General features: G+C 42.7%; 1 protein-coding gene across 1 annotated transcript; it reads right to left on the bottom strand.

Moving 5' to 3' along the window:
- Positions 1-206: 206 nt before the first annotated feature.
- On the bottom strand, positions 207-2,244 carry TRMT12 (tRNA methyltransferase 12 homolog). The gene is given in 2 exon segments (XM_082858906.1): positions 207-874; positions 877-2,244. Coding segments are annotated over 2 exon segments (1,359 nt in total). The 5' UTR covers positions 2,177-2,244; the 3' UTR covers positions 207-815.
- Between the last annotated feature and the right edge of the window lie 15,671 nt (positions 2,245-17,915).

The following is a 17,915-nucleotide window of genomic DNA, read 5'->3' as shown; positions in this document are numbered from 1 at the left end:
CTTTAAAAATGAGCTAGCAATTGGCAGCTACTGCACTAGCTAGGGCTGGAAATCTAGTTTCCCTGCCCTGTCATTTAAAGCAGTCATTCTTAACACTTTCTCTACTACAATAAACCTAAGACACACCCTCCCCGCACCTACTCATTTAGGAATGCTGAAGAAGACGAATGGAGGTAATTTAGAGTAATTTTTGTCCTCTTCCCTCCCTAGTTTAGTCAGTCATAGCCAAGCAGCACCACTCGAATGCCCTGCTTTGGACTCCAATGCTCAGACTCATTGATTTTACTTCTCAAATCCATTCACCTCCCACTGCCACCACTCTAGTCCGAGCCACCATCATCTCATGCCTGAACCACCACAGAAGCCTCCTCGCCCGTCTCCCTGCTTCCATCCTGGCCCCACTCAGGTGAGTTTCCATACTGTAGCTGCAGTGATTTTGGAAACAGCACTGCGTCCTTCACTCTAAAATAACCAATGCCCTGTGTATAACTATTTATTAGGTGACAGCCATGTGAGACCTTGCCAAGAATCCCTCATTTTGCAAATGAGAAAATTCAAGGCCAAAGGAATACTGGAACCATGTACCCCAGGTTAGACAGAACTGAGGTCAGAACTCACGATTGCACAGCCAGGCCTCATTTCAATGAGCCACACTACTTCTTCCAGATACGTAGCTCATTCTGTAGGGTGTTAATGGAAGACAAATGAAATAATATGCATTGATTTAGAGCCTGCTTTTAGGGCAACAAAATATTAAAATAGATTACCAGGAGACAAGAGGGGTGAGGCCCCAGCCTGAGTTGATGCTTTAAGGGTCACTCACACGTAGATCCTCCTGTCTCAGGATCCACCTTCTCTAGCCAACTAGAGGACAGGGGCGGCATTCCAGATCCAGGACTATGTGATCCACGTGGGGAGCATAGGATTTCACTGGTTGGATGTGCAGGATTTGTGTCTTCCACGGTTTCCCGTACACCTGTTGAAGAAGAGTGGCAATTCGAGTTGCTGCAGCTTCTGCCCACCTTTGCCACTCTGGCTTGGTGGCGGCTGACAGCATTTTTCTCCTAGAATCACTGGCAGCTCCATTTTTCAACTGGTTGGTGATCATTTGCTGAGGAGAAGACCAATACTCCTTTTCCATTTCACTGCTTCCAGGAGGCTGGAGAGTCTTCCCTGGGAAAGATTCCACATTTTGGTGAATATGCAAAATGCCTCCAGCATCCTGTCTTAGCGTTTGGCAGGCAATGGGCCAGCCTTCTTCAGAGCTGGGAATAAGCCCCAGGTTCACCCTGTCCGCAATGTTTGAGAGCTTCAGTTTTCTGTTATCCCCAAAGTGTATCTGGCATCGATCAGCTACTCCATTGAGCTCAAGGTTATTTCTCAGAGCAACTACAGCATGGGGGTTCCACTCGCAGGCATGGACGAAGGCTGCACCAGCATGAACTAGGAAAGGCAAGGTAAAATAACCAATCCCTGCATAGAGATCCACCAGCACTTCTCCAGCACAGGGCAGCGATGCCACACGAAGCTTCTCAGTGATGTTTCCGAAGGAGAACATGCACTGGGTCACGTCAAACTTATATCGGATCCCATTATCCACATGCTCCACCCAGCCATGGTCGCCCAGCAGCAGATTCACTGCTGGAGTTCGAGTGCCATCCGGTGACACCCGCCCTCGTTTGGCCAAACGCTGGACGCCAAGTGCCGAGGCAACCGTCTCCCAGAGTTCTGGTTCCAAGTTTCTCCATTGCTTGGCTTGGAAACAGTCCTCACTCAGCAACAAGAGGTCGCCATGTCGTTGCCAAGATCGGGGCAGATCAGCCTCCAGCTGAGCTGACCAAGTCACTCCGCGGCCCTCTACCCAGCGACTCACCTCAAGACACAGCCTTTGGGCAGGTGAACAAGCCTGGGCCTTCTTTGAAGGAACAGGATTCAGGAGCTGCGTTACCACACAGGTGCTGCCTGGAGCCACACGATTCCTCAGCTCCAGCAGGTGCTGCTCAGTGAGGGCCTCTCCCAGCACCGGTAGCGCCACGGTGCCATCCGGCATCTTTTCCACACGGTGCTGTCCCTCCAGGAGTTTCTGCTTCTCGAGATATTCCCTGTATCGCTGCGTATACCGAGGTTCAGTCACAACTGCGACAACAGCCGCGGACTTCCCGCCTGACCTGTCCATGTTGCTGGTCCCGCATTTCCTGCGATTCCCTCCGCGAGACTCGGAGACCGCTCACCTCCGTCCGCACATCCAAGCCCAAAGCCGGAAGACAGGCGCGCTCGCCGCTGGCTGGGGCCGGAAGTGACGTTTGACCGGCAAGGCGGAACTATATGATATCGCGCTCGTTGATGAATGGCGTCGACGTTGCCGTTGCCGTGTGAGGCCGCTGCCGCCATCTTTGTTGTGGCCAACCGTTCCTTGTTCCTGCCTAAAGGGAAATTAATAACAAGAAGGAATTCTGCCGGCTTAAAAACTTCAGATTAGTTGGTATCCTCCAGAACCCTCAGATACTCTCTGCAATGCTGCTCACAGATCAAAAGAAAGAAGTGAACCTGGAATGATGCAATAAATTTGGAGAAAGCCTTCCCGTAGTCCCGTGCTGCACCTAAATCTGGCGCCTAAATCTGGCACCTAAATCTGGCGCCTAAATCTGGCACCTAAATCTCAGCCTGAGATGGAACTGTTCCCTTGGCTAAACACATTCTAGGGACACCAATCTCCTTTCGCTTCCTTTATAAAATTGGCCAAACCTTTTCTTGTGCTCTTGCCTTTGTACTTGCTGTCCCCTTTGTCTGAAATGCCCTTCCCCTAGAAGATACAATGGCTGGTGATTTGTCTGAAGGTCATCTTCTTGTGAGGCCTTCATTAAACACTCTCTTCCCTCCACATTATGCCTATTTAACACTGTAATTTCTTCTTTAGCTCTTGTTTTGCTATTTATTTGTTTATACTTAAAAGCCCCTCTCCCCTGGTAGCAAATAATGTTCTCATGGATAAGGGATATTCTTTTTCTGTTTACTGCTATGGCCCCAGCATCTTGTATAGTTCCTGGCCATGAGTAATGGCTTTGCAAATACTATAGTTATTAAGAGAATGATTGCTTTGAGCACAAACAGGCTTGAACATGTTCATACTTATTTAACTATTAACCCATTCCATAAATGTAGAAATGATCATAAATTCAGACAAAGGTTGATACACTAAAATGGTCCTTGTTGTTTTAAACCTAAAGATGAAAGGTTAAAAGAATTACGGTACATCCTTTTGATGGAAATATTATACAATTATGATGATCATATGAAATTTTAATGACATGGGATGTTACTCTTATTGCAGTGCTAACTGCAAAATCTATAATTGTGCCTTAGATCATGGCAATTATTAATTTTTGTACATAAATAAATTTATTAGGGCATGCTCTAATATGTGAACATTGACTCACTGAGATTCCCTGTAATGTGATGCAATTACAGATGATTCCATTTTCTTTTATACATTTTCTCTAGTTATAAATTGTATATGATGAACAAATGTTATTTTTATTTACTAGAAAAATCTGCAGAAAATCTATGACGCAGTCAGGAAAAATTTTTTCTGGGTCTCAAACAAATCAAAACTCCCTTTATTATTTATAGCAGGGGATGGAAGAAGTCATATCTTACAAAATGTTCTTTCTCTAGGTTTCTTTCTGTTCCAACATCAGTCTGACATCTTGCAACAATAATTAAACTAAGGTCATACAAACTTTGACCCAGACTACACCTTACTTTTAACCTGAGGTAAACAAAATATGGGGGGATATGATTGAAAGCCAGCAATGTCTGAGTGCTGGAAGTGGTCCTTTTAAAATTGCAGATTTACAAATGAGCCACACTTGTAGATGGCCACTTTGATCCCCGTCACTCAAGCACATGACCTCACTTTCCCCACCAGTTCCATCACTTGAACTCATTAAAATCAGAACAAAGCAAAAGTAACCAGCAATGACCATAATAAACAAGCTTGTAGACAACCCATGAGTTCAAATACAGAAGAGGATAGTTACTTAGTAAAGGAGAAGTAGGTTAGGGAGATTAGCTGGAGAGGAGAGAGGAGGTTGGGCAAACTTTTTCACAAACTGACCCTCCCAGAGTGGCCAGAAAGATCTAATTCCACCTTAATCTCAGTCACAGAGACCCCACCTGGAGATGCATTTGTATAACCATCTCATCTTGATGAGACGCCAGCATACTGAAGACCAAGGGATCATATGCCTCACAAGAGGCTACATTCAATCCTTTAAGGGCTTTCCCCCCTGTAGGAATGAGGTTCTGAACTGTGTTGGGCTGGCTGTATATACAAGAGCTTTCGTCCACAGCTTGAGATATCCTGGAGCCTGAAAATAAGGAGGAATAATTGCTTCCCTTTAATTATTTTTCTCTTCCTACCTTTCTTCACTCTGCTGGCTGCACCTGGAATGCCTTTCCCTTCCACTGGGTCCCTCTTCTTTTGTTCATTCATTTCAGCATCACTTCTGCATATTTGGAACACCAACTATTTGCTAATCTCCCCAAGTGCTAAGCTCATTAAAGCACAGAGAATTGAATAAGATGCAGTTCTTGCCTTCACACAACTCAATTTTGTGTTATTGGTACATTCGCAAATAAGTTTAAATGTTACTGGAGTTTCAGTTTCTTCATGCTTTGTGAGTGTGGAGAAGAGATCAAGCCCTCCTTCTCTTACCTTTTGAAGAACACATCCTGTTGCTTTTCCTCCTCCCTCACTGAATGCTTCTTTTTATGGGTATAATGGTCTACCATTTCCTCCCTACGTGGTGTCTCCCAGGCACTTCAAACTCAACGCTTCCAAAATGCACTCACTTCTCCCCACTTCTCTTTAGCTCGTGAAATGCCCCTGCCAGTCTCCTAGACACTCACGTCAGAAACCTGGGACTTTTACTTATGCCTTGTTCTTGCCCTCGGTGTTTAAAACAAAGCCATCTCCATTTTTGATGGACTTGACCCGCCTTGACATAGTTCCACAGGGAATCTCCATCTCTCTGTCCACAGTAACACTGCCCTAGACCTTGTCTCACAGCTTCCTGAATGGACATCTGCCTGTGTTTATTTCACTGATAACACACTATTACTTGACTCCATTTATGTTATGTCAATGTATTTTTTTCATAGACTTAAATAAAATGTAATTGACTTATAATTAACATAAAGTATTATATTATTTTCAGGTGTACAGCATAGTGATTTGATTTTTTTATACATTATGAAATGATTACTGCAATAGGACCAGTAACCATCTGTCACCATACAAAGTTGTTACAATATTATTGACTATATTCTCTATGTGTACATTACCTCCCTGTGACTTATTTTTCTTATAGATGGAACTTTGTACCTCTTAATCCCCTTCATCTATTTCATCCATCCTCCTTCCCCATCTCCCCCCTGGCAACCACCAGTTTGTCCTCTGTGTCTATGAGTCTGTTCTCTTTTGTTATGTTTCTTCATTTGTTTTGTTTTTTAGATTCCCCTATAAGTAATATCATAGGATATTTGTTTTTCTCTCTGACTTATTTCACTTAGCATAATGCTCTCCAGGTCCATCTATTTTGCTGTAAATGGCAAGATTTCATTCTCTTTTATGGCTGAGTAATATTCCATTGTATATACGTATAACATATCTTCTTTATCCATTCATCTATGAATGGACACTTAGGTTGCTTCCATAGCTATTGTAAATAGTGCTGCAATGAACATATGGGTACATATATCTTTTCAAATTAGTGTTTTTGTTTTCTTCAGATAAATATCCAGAGGTGTAATTATTGGATCATATGGTAGTTCTATTTTTAATGTTTTGAGGAACCTCCATACTGTTTTCCATAGTGGCTGCACCAGTTTACACTCCCACCAACAGTGCACAAGGGTTCTGTTTTCTTCACATCCTTGCCAATACTTGTTTCTTGTCTTTTTGTTGATAGACATTCCGACAGGTGTGAGGTGACATCTCATTGTGGTTTTGATTTGCATTTCCCTGATGATTAGTGATGCTGATCATCTTTTCATGTGCTGTTGACCATATGTATATATTCTTTGGAAAAATATCTATTAAGGCCCTCTGCCCATGTTTTAAATGGCCTGTTTGTCTTTTTGATATTGAGTTATAGTTCTTTATATATTTTGGGTATCAACACCTTGTTGAATATATCATTTGCAAATCTCTTTGCCCTTTCAGTAGGTTGCATTTTCATTTTGTTGATGGTTTCCTTCGCTGTGCAAAAGACTTTTTAGTTTAATGTAGTCCCATTTGTTTATTTTGTCGCCCTTTTTTTCCCCTGCCTGAGGAGACATATCCAAAAAAATATTGCTAAAGACTGACGTCAAGGAGGTTATAGCTTGTTTTCTTCTAGGAGTTTTATGATTTCAGGTCTTATATTAAGTCTTTAATCCATTTTTAGTTTATTTTTGTACATGGTGTAAGAAAGTAGTCCAGTTTCATTCTTCTGCAGCTATATCTAAATGCATGGCCTTTTATTCCCTTGTATTCAACATACACTCTCTCTCTTCATTGCAGCTCACTTTCATGACTGCTCTCACTGCAGTCTCACCTGGTTCTTCCTGAGATATCAGGCCAATGGGCACATCCTCAGGAAAACCCTCTCTAACCTCCTACCCATCTCCCCTATAAGTCAAATCCTTATCAACGATTTTCATAGCACCATGCTCTTCTCTTATACCCTTCCCAACTTTTTCTTTTTTTTCTGTTTTAATAATACTTTTCCATTTTTAAGTTTGATTAGTGGCTATCTCCCCCCAAGTATGTATGTTTGAAGGGGCAAGGAGCTGGATTTCCTCTCATTATCATATTTCCTTATTGCATTTAGGAGGGCCCATCACACATAGTACATCCTCATAAAGTATTTGTAGAATGAACACATAAGTGAGTGAATGAATGAATGAGGAAAGGAAAGAAGAAAGATCTGCAGAGTTTATGGTCAGAAAGAATTTTAGTTCCAAAATACTGCCACTAGATGGCAGCAATAACCAGCAGCAAAGTAGTCGAAGCCTCTGAATTCTTGGGTTTCAGATGGTTTGGATTTTCCCGGCTTCTCAGGGGTCGTACCCTTTCCCATGGGCCTTTTTTCATCAATCTCCATTAGACATCCCTTATTGACATGGTTAATCCGGGTGTGTGAGTGTATTTGGCGACAAGTAACGGAAACCTCCAAAACAGCGGTTCCGCAGTGGGTGGAGAGGCATATATATTTTAATATAAACGTCCAGGGCTGGTGTAGCTGTTCAGGAAAATCCTCAGCAACCCAGGCTCCTTCTCAGCCTCAGTGTGACCCTTGAAGAATAGGGCAGAGCAAGAAGAAATAAGAAATGCCCACCATGTGGACTTCCGCCTACCCCTCTGGGACAGAAGGTCTTATTCCCAACCCTCCCCCCACCACCGACTGCTGGGGAGGCTGGGAAGTGGGTTGGTTTTACTTTCTGATTATGGAAATAATCGAGATGCATAAAGGAGAGTGAGCGAAAGTCAGGCATTCCTGTAGGCAATAGGTGAAAAAGCCCCTGGAAACAACAAAGAGGTTCTGGAGAAGGATTTAGAATGAATGACAGGAAGGAGACATAAGAGCCAAGAACAGCATCTATGGAAAAAGTATTAATAAAATGTATAGTTTACCTAAAAGGCTGAACTGACTCTTGTTGCTTTCATCTTCACCCAGCAAACTCCTATGTGTTTTCTCAAAATTCCAATTCAGATTGGGGGGTCACCTTTTTCAGGAAGTCCTTCCAGGCTTCTCTCTCCTTTTCCTCCCATCTGGGTTTTTTTAAGGACAATGTAAAACCAAAGATTTTAAGTTGTTTTTAATAGTGGCACTGAGGAAAATAATAATGTTTAACAAGTGCTTACCATGTGCCAAGCACTGATGTCAATGTTTTATACTAATTAGCCTTTCCAAGAACTCTATGAGGTGTGTACTACTATTGTTTGTGTTTTAAAGAAAGCAATATTGAGATTTTCACACAGCTAGGAAGTGGTGGAGCCAGGATTCGCATAAAGGCCAGCTGACTCCTGAGTCTACATTTTTAACCACCGTCCCTATGCTGCTTTGAAGAACAATTTGACAACACTGATTTTCACAGGGCTCCAAAATGATGCAATGCACCCCATGAGTATACAAGAGGGTCCTAGTGGGTAAGGAGGGGAAATACTAAATTTTTCTTATTTTGATTTATTTTTTATATCTCGTATCTTTAATTTCTATATCTGCATATATTTAGTAAAGTACATAATACATTAGTACTATAACTCTTTTCCAAAATTTATAAATAAAAATTTAGGTACATAGTTTAGAGCTCTCTGGATTAGAGCTGCTGGCTTAAAAGCGTGGGACCAGTGAATAGAGTGGTGCAGTCTGAATGTACATGTATTACCAGGTGTCTCCACCAGGGGGTGCATTCATGGGAAAACAGACTGGTGCTTAGAGATTGCATCACTCTGTGTGGGTGTAGTGAGGGCTCTGAACATACTCCCCACCTTCCTTCTGCCCACTGGATGCTTCTTACCCACCTGGCCAGTCCACTCACCTGCAGGCTTTAGGAAATCACTAAAGAAGATGGCCTATCACAGCCCAGGGAAAATGCTGAAGGGCATTCCTATCCCTCATCTCTCCCTACACCCTCCTCACCTTGAAACTCAGCTCAGGCATCACCCCTCCTACCTTCCCAACCATGCTCCCTCCCTCCCTCTACCACACCCTCACGTCTGGAGGAACTCATGCCTCTGCTAGGGTGCCCTTAAAAGCTCTGTTTATGTCTCACACGTGGCACATGCCACTGAGTACAGAGATCTACCTGGCTGGACAGTGACCCCTTCAAGATCAGGGGTCCATGTTTTCTCTCTGTCCTGACCCTCAGCACGGCGCCTGGGCGAGGAGGTGCACAGTAGATAACTATTCGTTGAGAAATGACTTTTCAGAGTCAGGTCGTTCTGCTTTCAGGCGACTAGATGTGTAGCTGCCTCACCAGCTGAGTTAAGGCGTGTGTACACAACGCTCACCCTTGGCATAGCAGGAGCTAGTGAGTTTCTTTCCCATCCTCAGAAGCAGATTTACTGCGACAGTAAGGAAGCTAAAGCTTCAGGTCCCCTCACTTGCACAGGCCCCTTCCAAAGGCCCTGCATGGGGCCCTTCTCCATCCTTTCACAAGGTCATGTGTTTTTGTAAAATTTGCAAAAGTAAGATGTCTTCACCACAAATGGTTAAGATCGCTGTGTCACTCCATGCCACCTTCCCCTCTGGCCCACTTCCCTTTTTGTAGAGTGACCCTGGAGTGGCTGCAGGCATTCTGGGAACCAAGTAGGTTAAGTTGAGACTACATGTAGTTTTGGGTTAGTGGGACACATTTACGCACTTGCAGTCACTTCTGTGTGTGGTTAGGTTCTAGCTAGCCATTCACATTGGGAGTAGTTTCCAGGAGTATTCCTATGTTTGGCTCCTGACTCACAGGCATCTTGACACAGTGCAGGCCAGCTGTCCCATGGTGACTTGAATGTGTTCTCTGGTGCTGGGCACTGGAAGGATATGGGCCATGGAGGAGAAACCAGGTTTCAAAAGTAAGAGATCAGTAACTAGAGTGCAGAAAATTCTTTTAATCTTCAGACAGGTACAATTTTAAATGTAGGATTTGGTTCTTGACAATGTCTGGTTAAAATGGAATTTCTCTCCTGCTAGGAATATACTCAATAATGCAGCACATATAATCATAAATACACCATACATTAAAAAAATTTTAAGAGTAGTGTATCTAGCCCAGAAAAAACTGTAATTGGAAAAGATACATGCACCCCTATTTCATAGCAGCACTATTTACAATAGCCAAGACATGGAAACAACCTAAATGTCCATCAACAGATGACTGAATAAAGAAGATGTGATATATATATACACACATACATACACACGGTGGAATACTACTCAGCCATTAAAAAGAATGAAATAATGCCATTTGCAACTACATGGATGGACATAGAGATTATCCTATGAAGCGAAGTAAGTCAGAAAGAGAAAGACAAATACCATATGACATCACTTATATGTGGAATCTAAAATACTACACGAATGAACATATCTACAAAACAAAAACAGACTCACAGACATAAAGAACAGACTTGTGGGTTGCTAGACTGGGAGTTTGGGATTAACAGATGCAAACTGCTATATATAGGACAGATAAACAACAAGGTCCTACTGTATAGCACAGGGAACTATATTAAATATCCTATGATGAACCATAATGGAAAAGAATACGAAAAAGAATATATATGTATAACTGAGTCACTTTGCTGTACAGCAGAAATTAAACACAACATTGTAAATCAACTATACTTCAATAAAATTTTAAAAAGAGTATGGTACCTAGTGAAAACTCACATTCAACACAAGGTCAGCTCACTAAGACACACTCTTCCAATTTAAAAACACACAGTACTCATTAAACTGCCTGAATGGGGGAGTTCCTGGCTGTCCAGTGGTTAGGACTCGCTGCTTTCACTGATGTGGCCCAGGGTCAGTCCCTGGTAGTGGAACTAGGATCCCACAAGCGGCACAGTGCAGCCAAGAAACAAACAAACAAACAAACAAAAACTGCCTGAATGGAAGAGCAAAGCACAAAGCTTCAGGCTCACGTCCCAGCCTCCCTGTCTTAGTCGTTCTACATTCACCCTCCAACCTCAGGAGTATTCCACTTTATTGGTTTAGATCTCATTTTGGTAGCATAGAGCAAAAGCATAAAGAAATATCCCACAAGAAGAAACTGGCTCTAGGACAAGAACACTGCCCTTAGTCATAAGAAGGGAAGGAATGAAAGGGCAGCCTGGCTATCAGATGGTGGCAGCACGGTCAGTAGCAGCAGGCAGCAGGCAAAGACACACACCCTACGGTTAGGCGTCACCTTAGCCCTCCTTTGAGTTTCCAAAAGAATCACTTGTCACTCAACCCATTTGTCTTAAGTAAGCCTAATAGGTAATCTCTGAAAATGTGATTGGATCCTTTTTTTAAACCAAGTGGTTGCTGACTGAGGATTTTCCAAAATGTAACATTTCTTGTGTAAATCAAAATAAGAAAAGAAAAATCCAGCATTACACTTCCCTATGCCAACTACGTCAGTGCAGCTCAAGACAGAAAATTAAATAGGACAGGGCCAAAACACACTTTTCCCATAAAAACTCCTCTCTGGGCCATGAATGGCCCCAGACACTTACCCACTACATTTAGAACAAGTAGGGGCTGCTTTATTTTCTGTAATTCAACTTAATTTCTAACTTCAAGGTTCCCTTCCTCCCAACTGATAGAAAATTAAACTCATTCCTGGAGATCTTCCCACTGAGGATTAGGCCATAGTTTTGGAGACCCTCCTGACACCTGGAACTTTGACATGATTTCAAAATTATGATGATGCCGAAGTATTGGGTAACGAGGTTTCAGCTGCGACTACGATTGTCTGCATCTGCCTGGCCTCCTGGGGCTCCCACCGCACTTGGGTGGGTCAGGGGACTTTGGGGGAGCCTCCCTGTCTTGTCATTTGCCCAGACAAACCCAGGGGCCATTCTGGAATGTGGGGCCTGTTTCCCTTTTCACCCGGGACCTATAGCACCTTTCTCCTCTCTCATTTCCCTGATCCCAAATTTTTGCAGAATTTCCCTTTTAAAATCTTGCCCCCAGGCTTCCTGCTGATGGAAGAAATTTTCACATACCGAGGTAAGAGGAAGTCATTCTGGCTTCTACATTACTTAAATTGAACTTTAACATGCTAACTAGAACAGCCTGTTTTGTGGCTTATCAAACATACATCATACATCTTCTTCGACCAATAAAGAAAAGGGTGTATTGGCCAGAAGTACAGAATGTTGATTTTAAAGATAAAGATGAAATGCCTCCCTTCCTGGGATGGCTGTGTTAGTCCTCCTTCAATGATAAGCCTCCCTTCCCAGGTGCCAACGCCATAGGGGCTCGCTGTGTACGTGATGATCTGACCTTGTTGAAACCTTGAAGGAATGTACCCCTATCATGTTTTTTTTTTTTTTTTTTTTGCGGTACGCGGGCCTCTCACTGCTGTGGCCTCTCCCGTTGCGGAGCACAGGCTCCGGACGCGCAGGCCCAGCGGCCATGGCTCACAGGCCCAGCCTATCCACGGCATGTGGGATCTTCCCGGACCGGGGCACGAACCCATGTCCCCTGCATCGGCAGGCGGACTCTCAACCACTGCGCCACCAGGGAAGCCCTCTTATTCTGTTTTTTGACTTGGGAATTAGGTATACTAGAACCCACTCCACAGTTGTTGGGAGATTTACAGGAGAGGACAGTGCCGAGATGGCCACAGGGGTTTAATATCAACGAGGGGAGGAGAGCACATCTGTGGACAGGCATTCCCAGTCTGCACCTGATCAGTTCACAGGGCGCCAGGGGGAGATCCCTGGGGCAGCCCCCAACCCTGCCCCCCGGGGGCTCCATCCCAGGAAATGGCACTGCCACCTGCCCAGCTTTTCAAGAACAAGCTGTAGGAGTTGTCTGTGCATCTTCCCTTTCCCAATCCTTACAACGATCCTTCAGCAGGTTCCATTTGTCCTAGGTTCAAAACATACATACCTTGTGTCCTCAACTCTCCATCCCCATTGTCTTCAGCCTAGTTTAAGTCACCAGCACCTCCTGCCCAGATTCCTCTGGCCTTAAACCGGAGTCCCCATTTATACCTAGAATTCATTCTCTCTGCAGCAACCACGGCTCTCATTTTAAAACACGTCTAATAATGTCTCTCCCCCAACTTAAAACCCTCCAACGTCTTCTCATTGCTTTTAGGATAAAATCTAACTTACATGCTCCACAAAGCCCAGCATGATCTGACTACTGCCCAGCTGCACAAAATGGTCCCAGCCTCTGCTGTCTGTCAGCTCTTATATCAGCTTTTTCTCTTGGGGATGCTCTTCCTCAGATCTGCACATGGTTCCCTCCTTCTCATCCTTGAGTCTCAGCTCAAACATTACTTCCTCATTCAGAGCACCCTTACTTGCCCATCTTGATTAAAGTGTCTTTTCCAAGTTGCATTTTCTCAACATCATGCTAATTTCCTGAGTGCATTCTCATAACCTGTTATCTTCTTCATTTGTTCATTACTTTTATATTGTGTATTTTCATTTCTTTCCACCAAGTCAGAGAGTTTGCCTGTCCTGTTCATCACTGTATCTCTCAGTGCTTAACACAGTGATCAGTACATAATAAATATTTAATAAATGCTTCTTGAATGAATGAATATACAAATAAAGGAACCCATAAATGAATGAATGATTAAATAAATGATGTTTACTCTTGCTAACTTCCCATTGTCCTATATCCAGCCCTGGACAGGAATCTCTTGCTCTGTTCTGCTAACTGATGTATATTGGGATAGGGTGGCCTGTTGAGAGACTCAGCCCATGAAAGGGGGCACTCAGAAGGAATCCAAGGACACAACCTGCAAGCACCAGAGATTTATCTTAGAATACTTCCTAAAGGGTCTCTTGACCGGAAGAGTGCACTCCAGACAATAAGGGGCACTGGCAATGCTGGAGCATCAAAGCTCCATACAAATGAATCCACAAGTTGCAGGGTTGGGTGACTGAGGGGCTACAGTGTCTGGTATGTGCACCTGGAGGAGAACATTCAGGTGTTTTGATGGTGCTGGTTTCCTGGGCCAGCCTGAGGAAATCAGTGGAAGAGGTGGCAAGGGGCAGCCCAGTTCAGTGTGGCTGCCCACAGAAGCACTCTACTTGGTAGCTCAGAACTTCTAATGGAAAGGCTTTCCTTCTCTACTTCTTACACAAAGGCAGGCAGAGTCAAGGAGCGACTAAGGAACCTAGCCCAGCACCTGCAGGGCAGGGAAAGGTCTACAGGTCCCCTAGTTTACTATCAAATGAGCGTTAAACATGATTCCTCTTATTAGTTAAGCAACACTCTTCTTCTTTTACATGGAATGCATTAAGAAAACCTTACATCCCACATATATGGTCAACTAATTTTCAACAAAGATGTCAAGAATACACAATGGGAAAAAGATACTCTCTTCAATAAATGGTGTTGGGAAAACTGAATATCCACATGCAAACGAATAAAACTGGACCCTTACCTTACACCATATACAAAAATGAACTCCAAATGGATTAAGACTTAAATGTAAGACCTGAAACCATAAAATCCCTTGGAGAAAACTCCTTGACATTGGTTCTTGGTAATGATTTCTTTGGATATGACATTAAAAGCATAGGTAACAAAAGCAAAATTAAACCAGTGAGATTACATCAAACTGTAACTGAGCAGGACCCTATGGGGCCTTCCTGGAACAGACTGCTCCCCCACCCCATGTCCTCTGCCTGCCTCTTGTCTGTACAAAAAACTTTAGCCAAAGAATAAATTTAATCAGAAAAATGAGAAAATACACAAACAAAGGAAAGCAGTCAAGCAAGACAAAATAATAATAGTTTAGCTATTAAACAAAGTCAAGGACCTTTAGTTTCTCCTCAAGGACTATAGATACTATTCTGACCCATATACTTTGAGCTGCTTTGCAGATATTGAAACCCCCCAGTAGAAGAAGTTAACTGTATGCTGACCACAAGCATGTAGACTCCAAACCAGTTAAAACCAGAAGGACTAGCTAACCAGAGATTTATGGCTCAGATAACGTTCCAATCACAATCGAGACATGACAGCTACTTAGAACCATGTGATGGAAATAATCGTCTATGAAAATAGAAGATTACCCCCTCCCTAGTACATAGCCCTTTCCTCTTTTCCCTATATAATCTCTGAACAAAACCTGGGGATTTGGGAGAATTAGTTTTTTGGGACATGAGTCCACCTTCTCCCTAGGATTGCCAGCATCCTCAATAAAGCTCTTTCCTTTTACCCAACACTTGTCTGTCAGTGTTAGATTTATTGATTTATTTATTGGTTTATTTATTTTTGCCATGCCATACAGCTTGTGGGATCCTAGTTCCCCAACCAGGGATTGAACCCAGGCCCTCAGTGGTGAAAGCACAGAGTCCTAACCATTGGACCACTGGGGAAGTTCCACAGTGTTAGATTCTTGAGCGATGAGCAGCTGAACCTGAGTTCAGTAACAAAACTAAAAGTCTTCTGTACACCAAAGGAAAATATCAACAAAATGAAAAGGCAGTCTATGGAATGAGAGAAAGTATTTGCAAACCATATATTTGATAAGGGGTTAATATCTAAAATATATAAGGAACGCTTACAACTCAATAGTAAAACAAAACAAAACAAAAAGCCAAATATCCCAATTAAAAAATTGGTAAAGGAACTGAAGAGACATTTTACCATAGAAGACATTCAAATTGTCAGTAGGTTTATGAAGAGGTATTCAAGATCACAAATCATCAGAGAAATGCAAATCAAAACCACAATGAGATATCACCTCACACCTGGTAGGATGCCTATTATCAAAAAGACAAGAGATGGGCTTCCCAGGTGGTGCAGTGGTTAAGAATCTGCCTGCCAATGCGGGGAACATGGGTTTGAGCCCTGGTCTGGGAAGATCCCACATGCCGGGGAGCAACTAAGCCCGTGTGCTACAACTGAGCCTGTGCTCTAGAGCCCGAGAGCCATAACTACTGAAGCCCGTGTGCCACAACTACTAAAGCCCACGTACCTAGAGCCTGTGCTCCACAACAAGAGAAGCCACTGCAATGAGAAGCCTGCACAACCCAACGAAGACCCAATGCAGCCAAAAGTAAATAAATTTAAAAAAAAAAGAAGACAAGAGACAACAAATGCTGGCAAAGGTGTGGAGAAAAGGGAAACCTTGTACACTGTTGGTGGAAATGTAAACTGGTACAACCTCTATGGAAAGCAGTATGGAGTTTCCTCAAGAAATTAAAAATAGAATTACCATATGATCCAGCAATCCCACTTCTGGGTATATACTGAAAGGAAATGAAATTACTATCTGGAAGAGATATCTGCACCCCCATGTTCACTGCAGCATTATTCACAATACCCAAGATATGGAGACAACCTAACTGTCCATTGATGGATGAATGGCTAAAGAAAATGTGATACATACACACACACACACACACACACACACACACACACACACACACACACACAGGAATATTATTCAGCCATTAAAAAGAAAGAAAACCTGCTGTTTTGACAACCTGAATGAAGCTGGAGGGCATTATGCTAAGGGGAATAAGCCAGACAGAGAAAGACAAATACTATATGATTTTACTTATAAGTGGAATCTAAACAAACAAACAAAGGAGAACTCATAGAAACAGAGAATAGAATAATGGTTGTCAGGGGCTGGGAGGTGGGGGAAATGGGGAGATGTTGGTCAAGGCGTATAAACTTTCAGTTATAAGATGAATAAGTTCTGAGGACCTAATGTATGGCATGCTGACATAGTTAAGAGTATTGTATACTTGAAATTAGCTAAGAGTAGATCTTATGTGATGGCGCCAAGAAAAAAAAAGTATATGAGGTGATGGATGTTTTAATTAATTTGTTTGTGGGAATCCTTTCACAATGTAGACATATATCAAATCATCATGTTGTACACTCTAAATATATTACAATTTTATTCATCGCTATTTCATACCTCAATGAAGGTGAAAAAAATCCTTAAACCCTCCAGGCTTCTATAATAGTTTAAACAATTAATGAAACAATGGTTCAGCCAGGAACTGCTAAATGTCAACAGTTTATTTTAAAGAAACCCCCAAAGGGCCTCTCTCAGATCCTTATCTACTTACCACATGCAAAGTGATACATTGTTCCTAACCCTTAATAAACAATTTATGTAAACTGCTGAGCCCCAAAGGCATTCTAAACACCTAGATTTTACCCTAGTCTCTGCAGGGAGGAGGGAAACCGCCTAGGAACCCCAGCCAGTTAGGTCCCAGCAATTTACAAACACATACCTGGCAGAAAACATAGCAGTTCCTGGATTTCACCTTACTTTATGAACAAATGTCTTCCTATTCCTTTCCCCAACACTTTTTGTTGCCTTTCACATTTCTAAGATGCTCCAACTATAATTTATATTGCTCACATGACCACATTCAATTTTTTTTTTAGTTCTCCAGGTTATACTTAATGTATATTTGTTATACATGCCTCTCTACAACTTGTATGGCTTTATGTATCCTTTAAGGTTCCCAAGGCAAATACAATTAAGTTCCAATTCATAGGAACTGTTAAATATCTATCAGCAGATAATATTCTTGCCACATTCTGAAGAATGTTCTATAATAAATGTAGTGGGTGGAATAGTGTTCTGTCTCTCACTCATGTCTACTTGGAATCTCAGGATGTAACCTTATTTGGAAATAGGGTCTTAGCAGATGTAATTAGTTAAGATGAGGTCATACTGGATTAGGGTGGGTGCTAAAGCCAATGACTGCTGTCCTTATAAGAGAAGAGGATGCACAAAGATTCAGACAGAGGAAAGAAGGCCATGTGATGATGGAGTCAGAGACTGGAGTGAAGCAGCTAAAAGCCAAGAAACCCCAATGATTGCTGGAGCCCCAGAAGCTGGGAAGAGGCAAGGACAGGTCCTTCCTTGGAGCCTTCAAAGGAAGCAGGGACCTGTGACACCTTGATTTCAGACTTCTAGCCTCCAGAACTATGAGAGAATAAATTTCTACTGTTTTAAGCCACCAACACTGTAGTCATTTGTTACGGGAGCCCTAGGAAACTCACATATATAATAGGAAACCTATACATACAATCTTCTATAAAATAGAAACTATCTTCAACATCGCTTATTCATTCGTTTGTGCATCTACTCCACTGTCATTTTTGTGTTCCAACGGGAAGGGGCCCTGACCTAGGTCTGGGGAACATGTGGATTACAGGTGA

Source organism: Leucopleurus acutus (assembly GCF_964270905.1).
Source record: "Leucopleurus acutus genome assembly, chromosome: 17".
In the NCBI taxonomy this organism is placed as follows: domain Eukaryota; kingdom Metazoa; phylum Chordata; class Mammalia; order Artiodactyla; family Delphinidae; genus Leucopleurus; species Leucopleurus acutus.
Note: the sequence above shows the minus strand (reverse complement) of the source record. Positions and strands in the feature narration are given on the sequence as shown.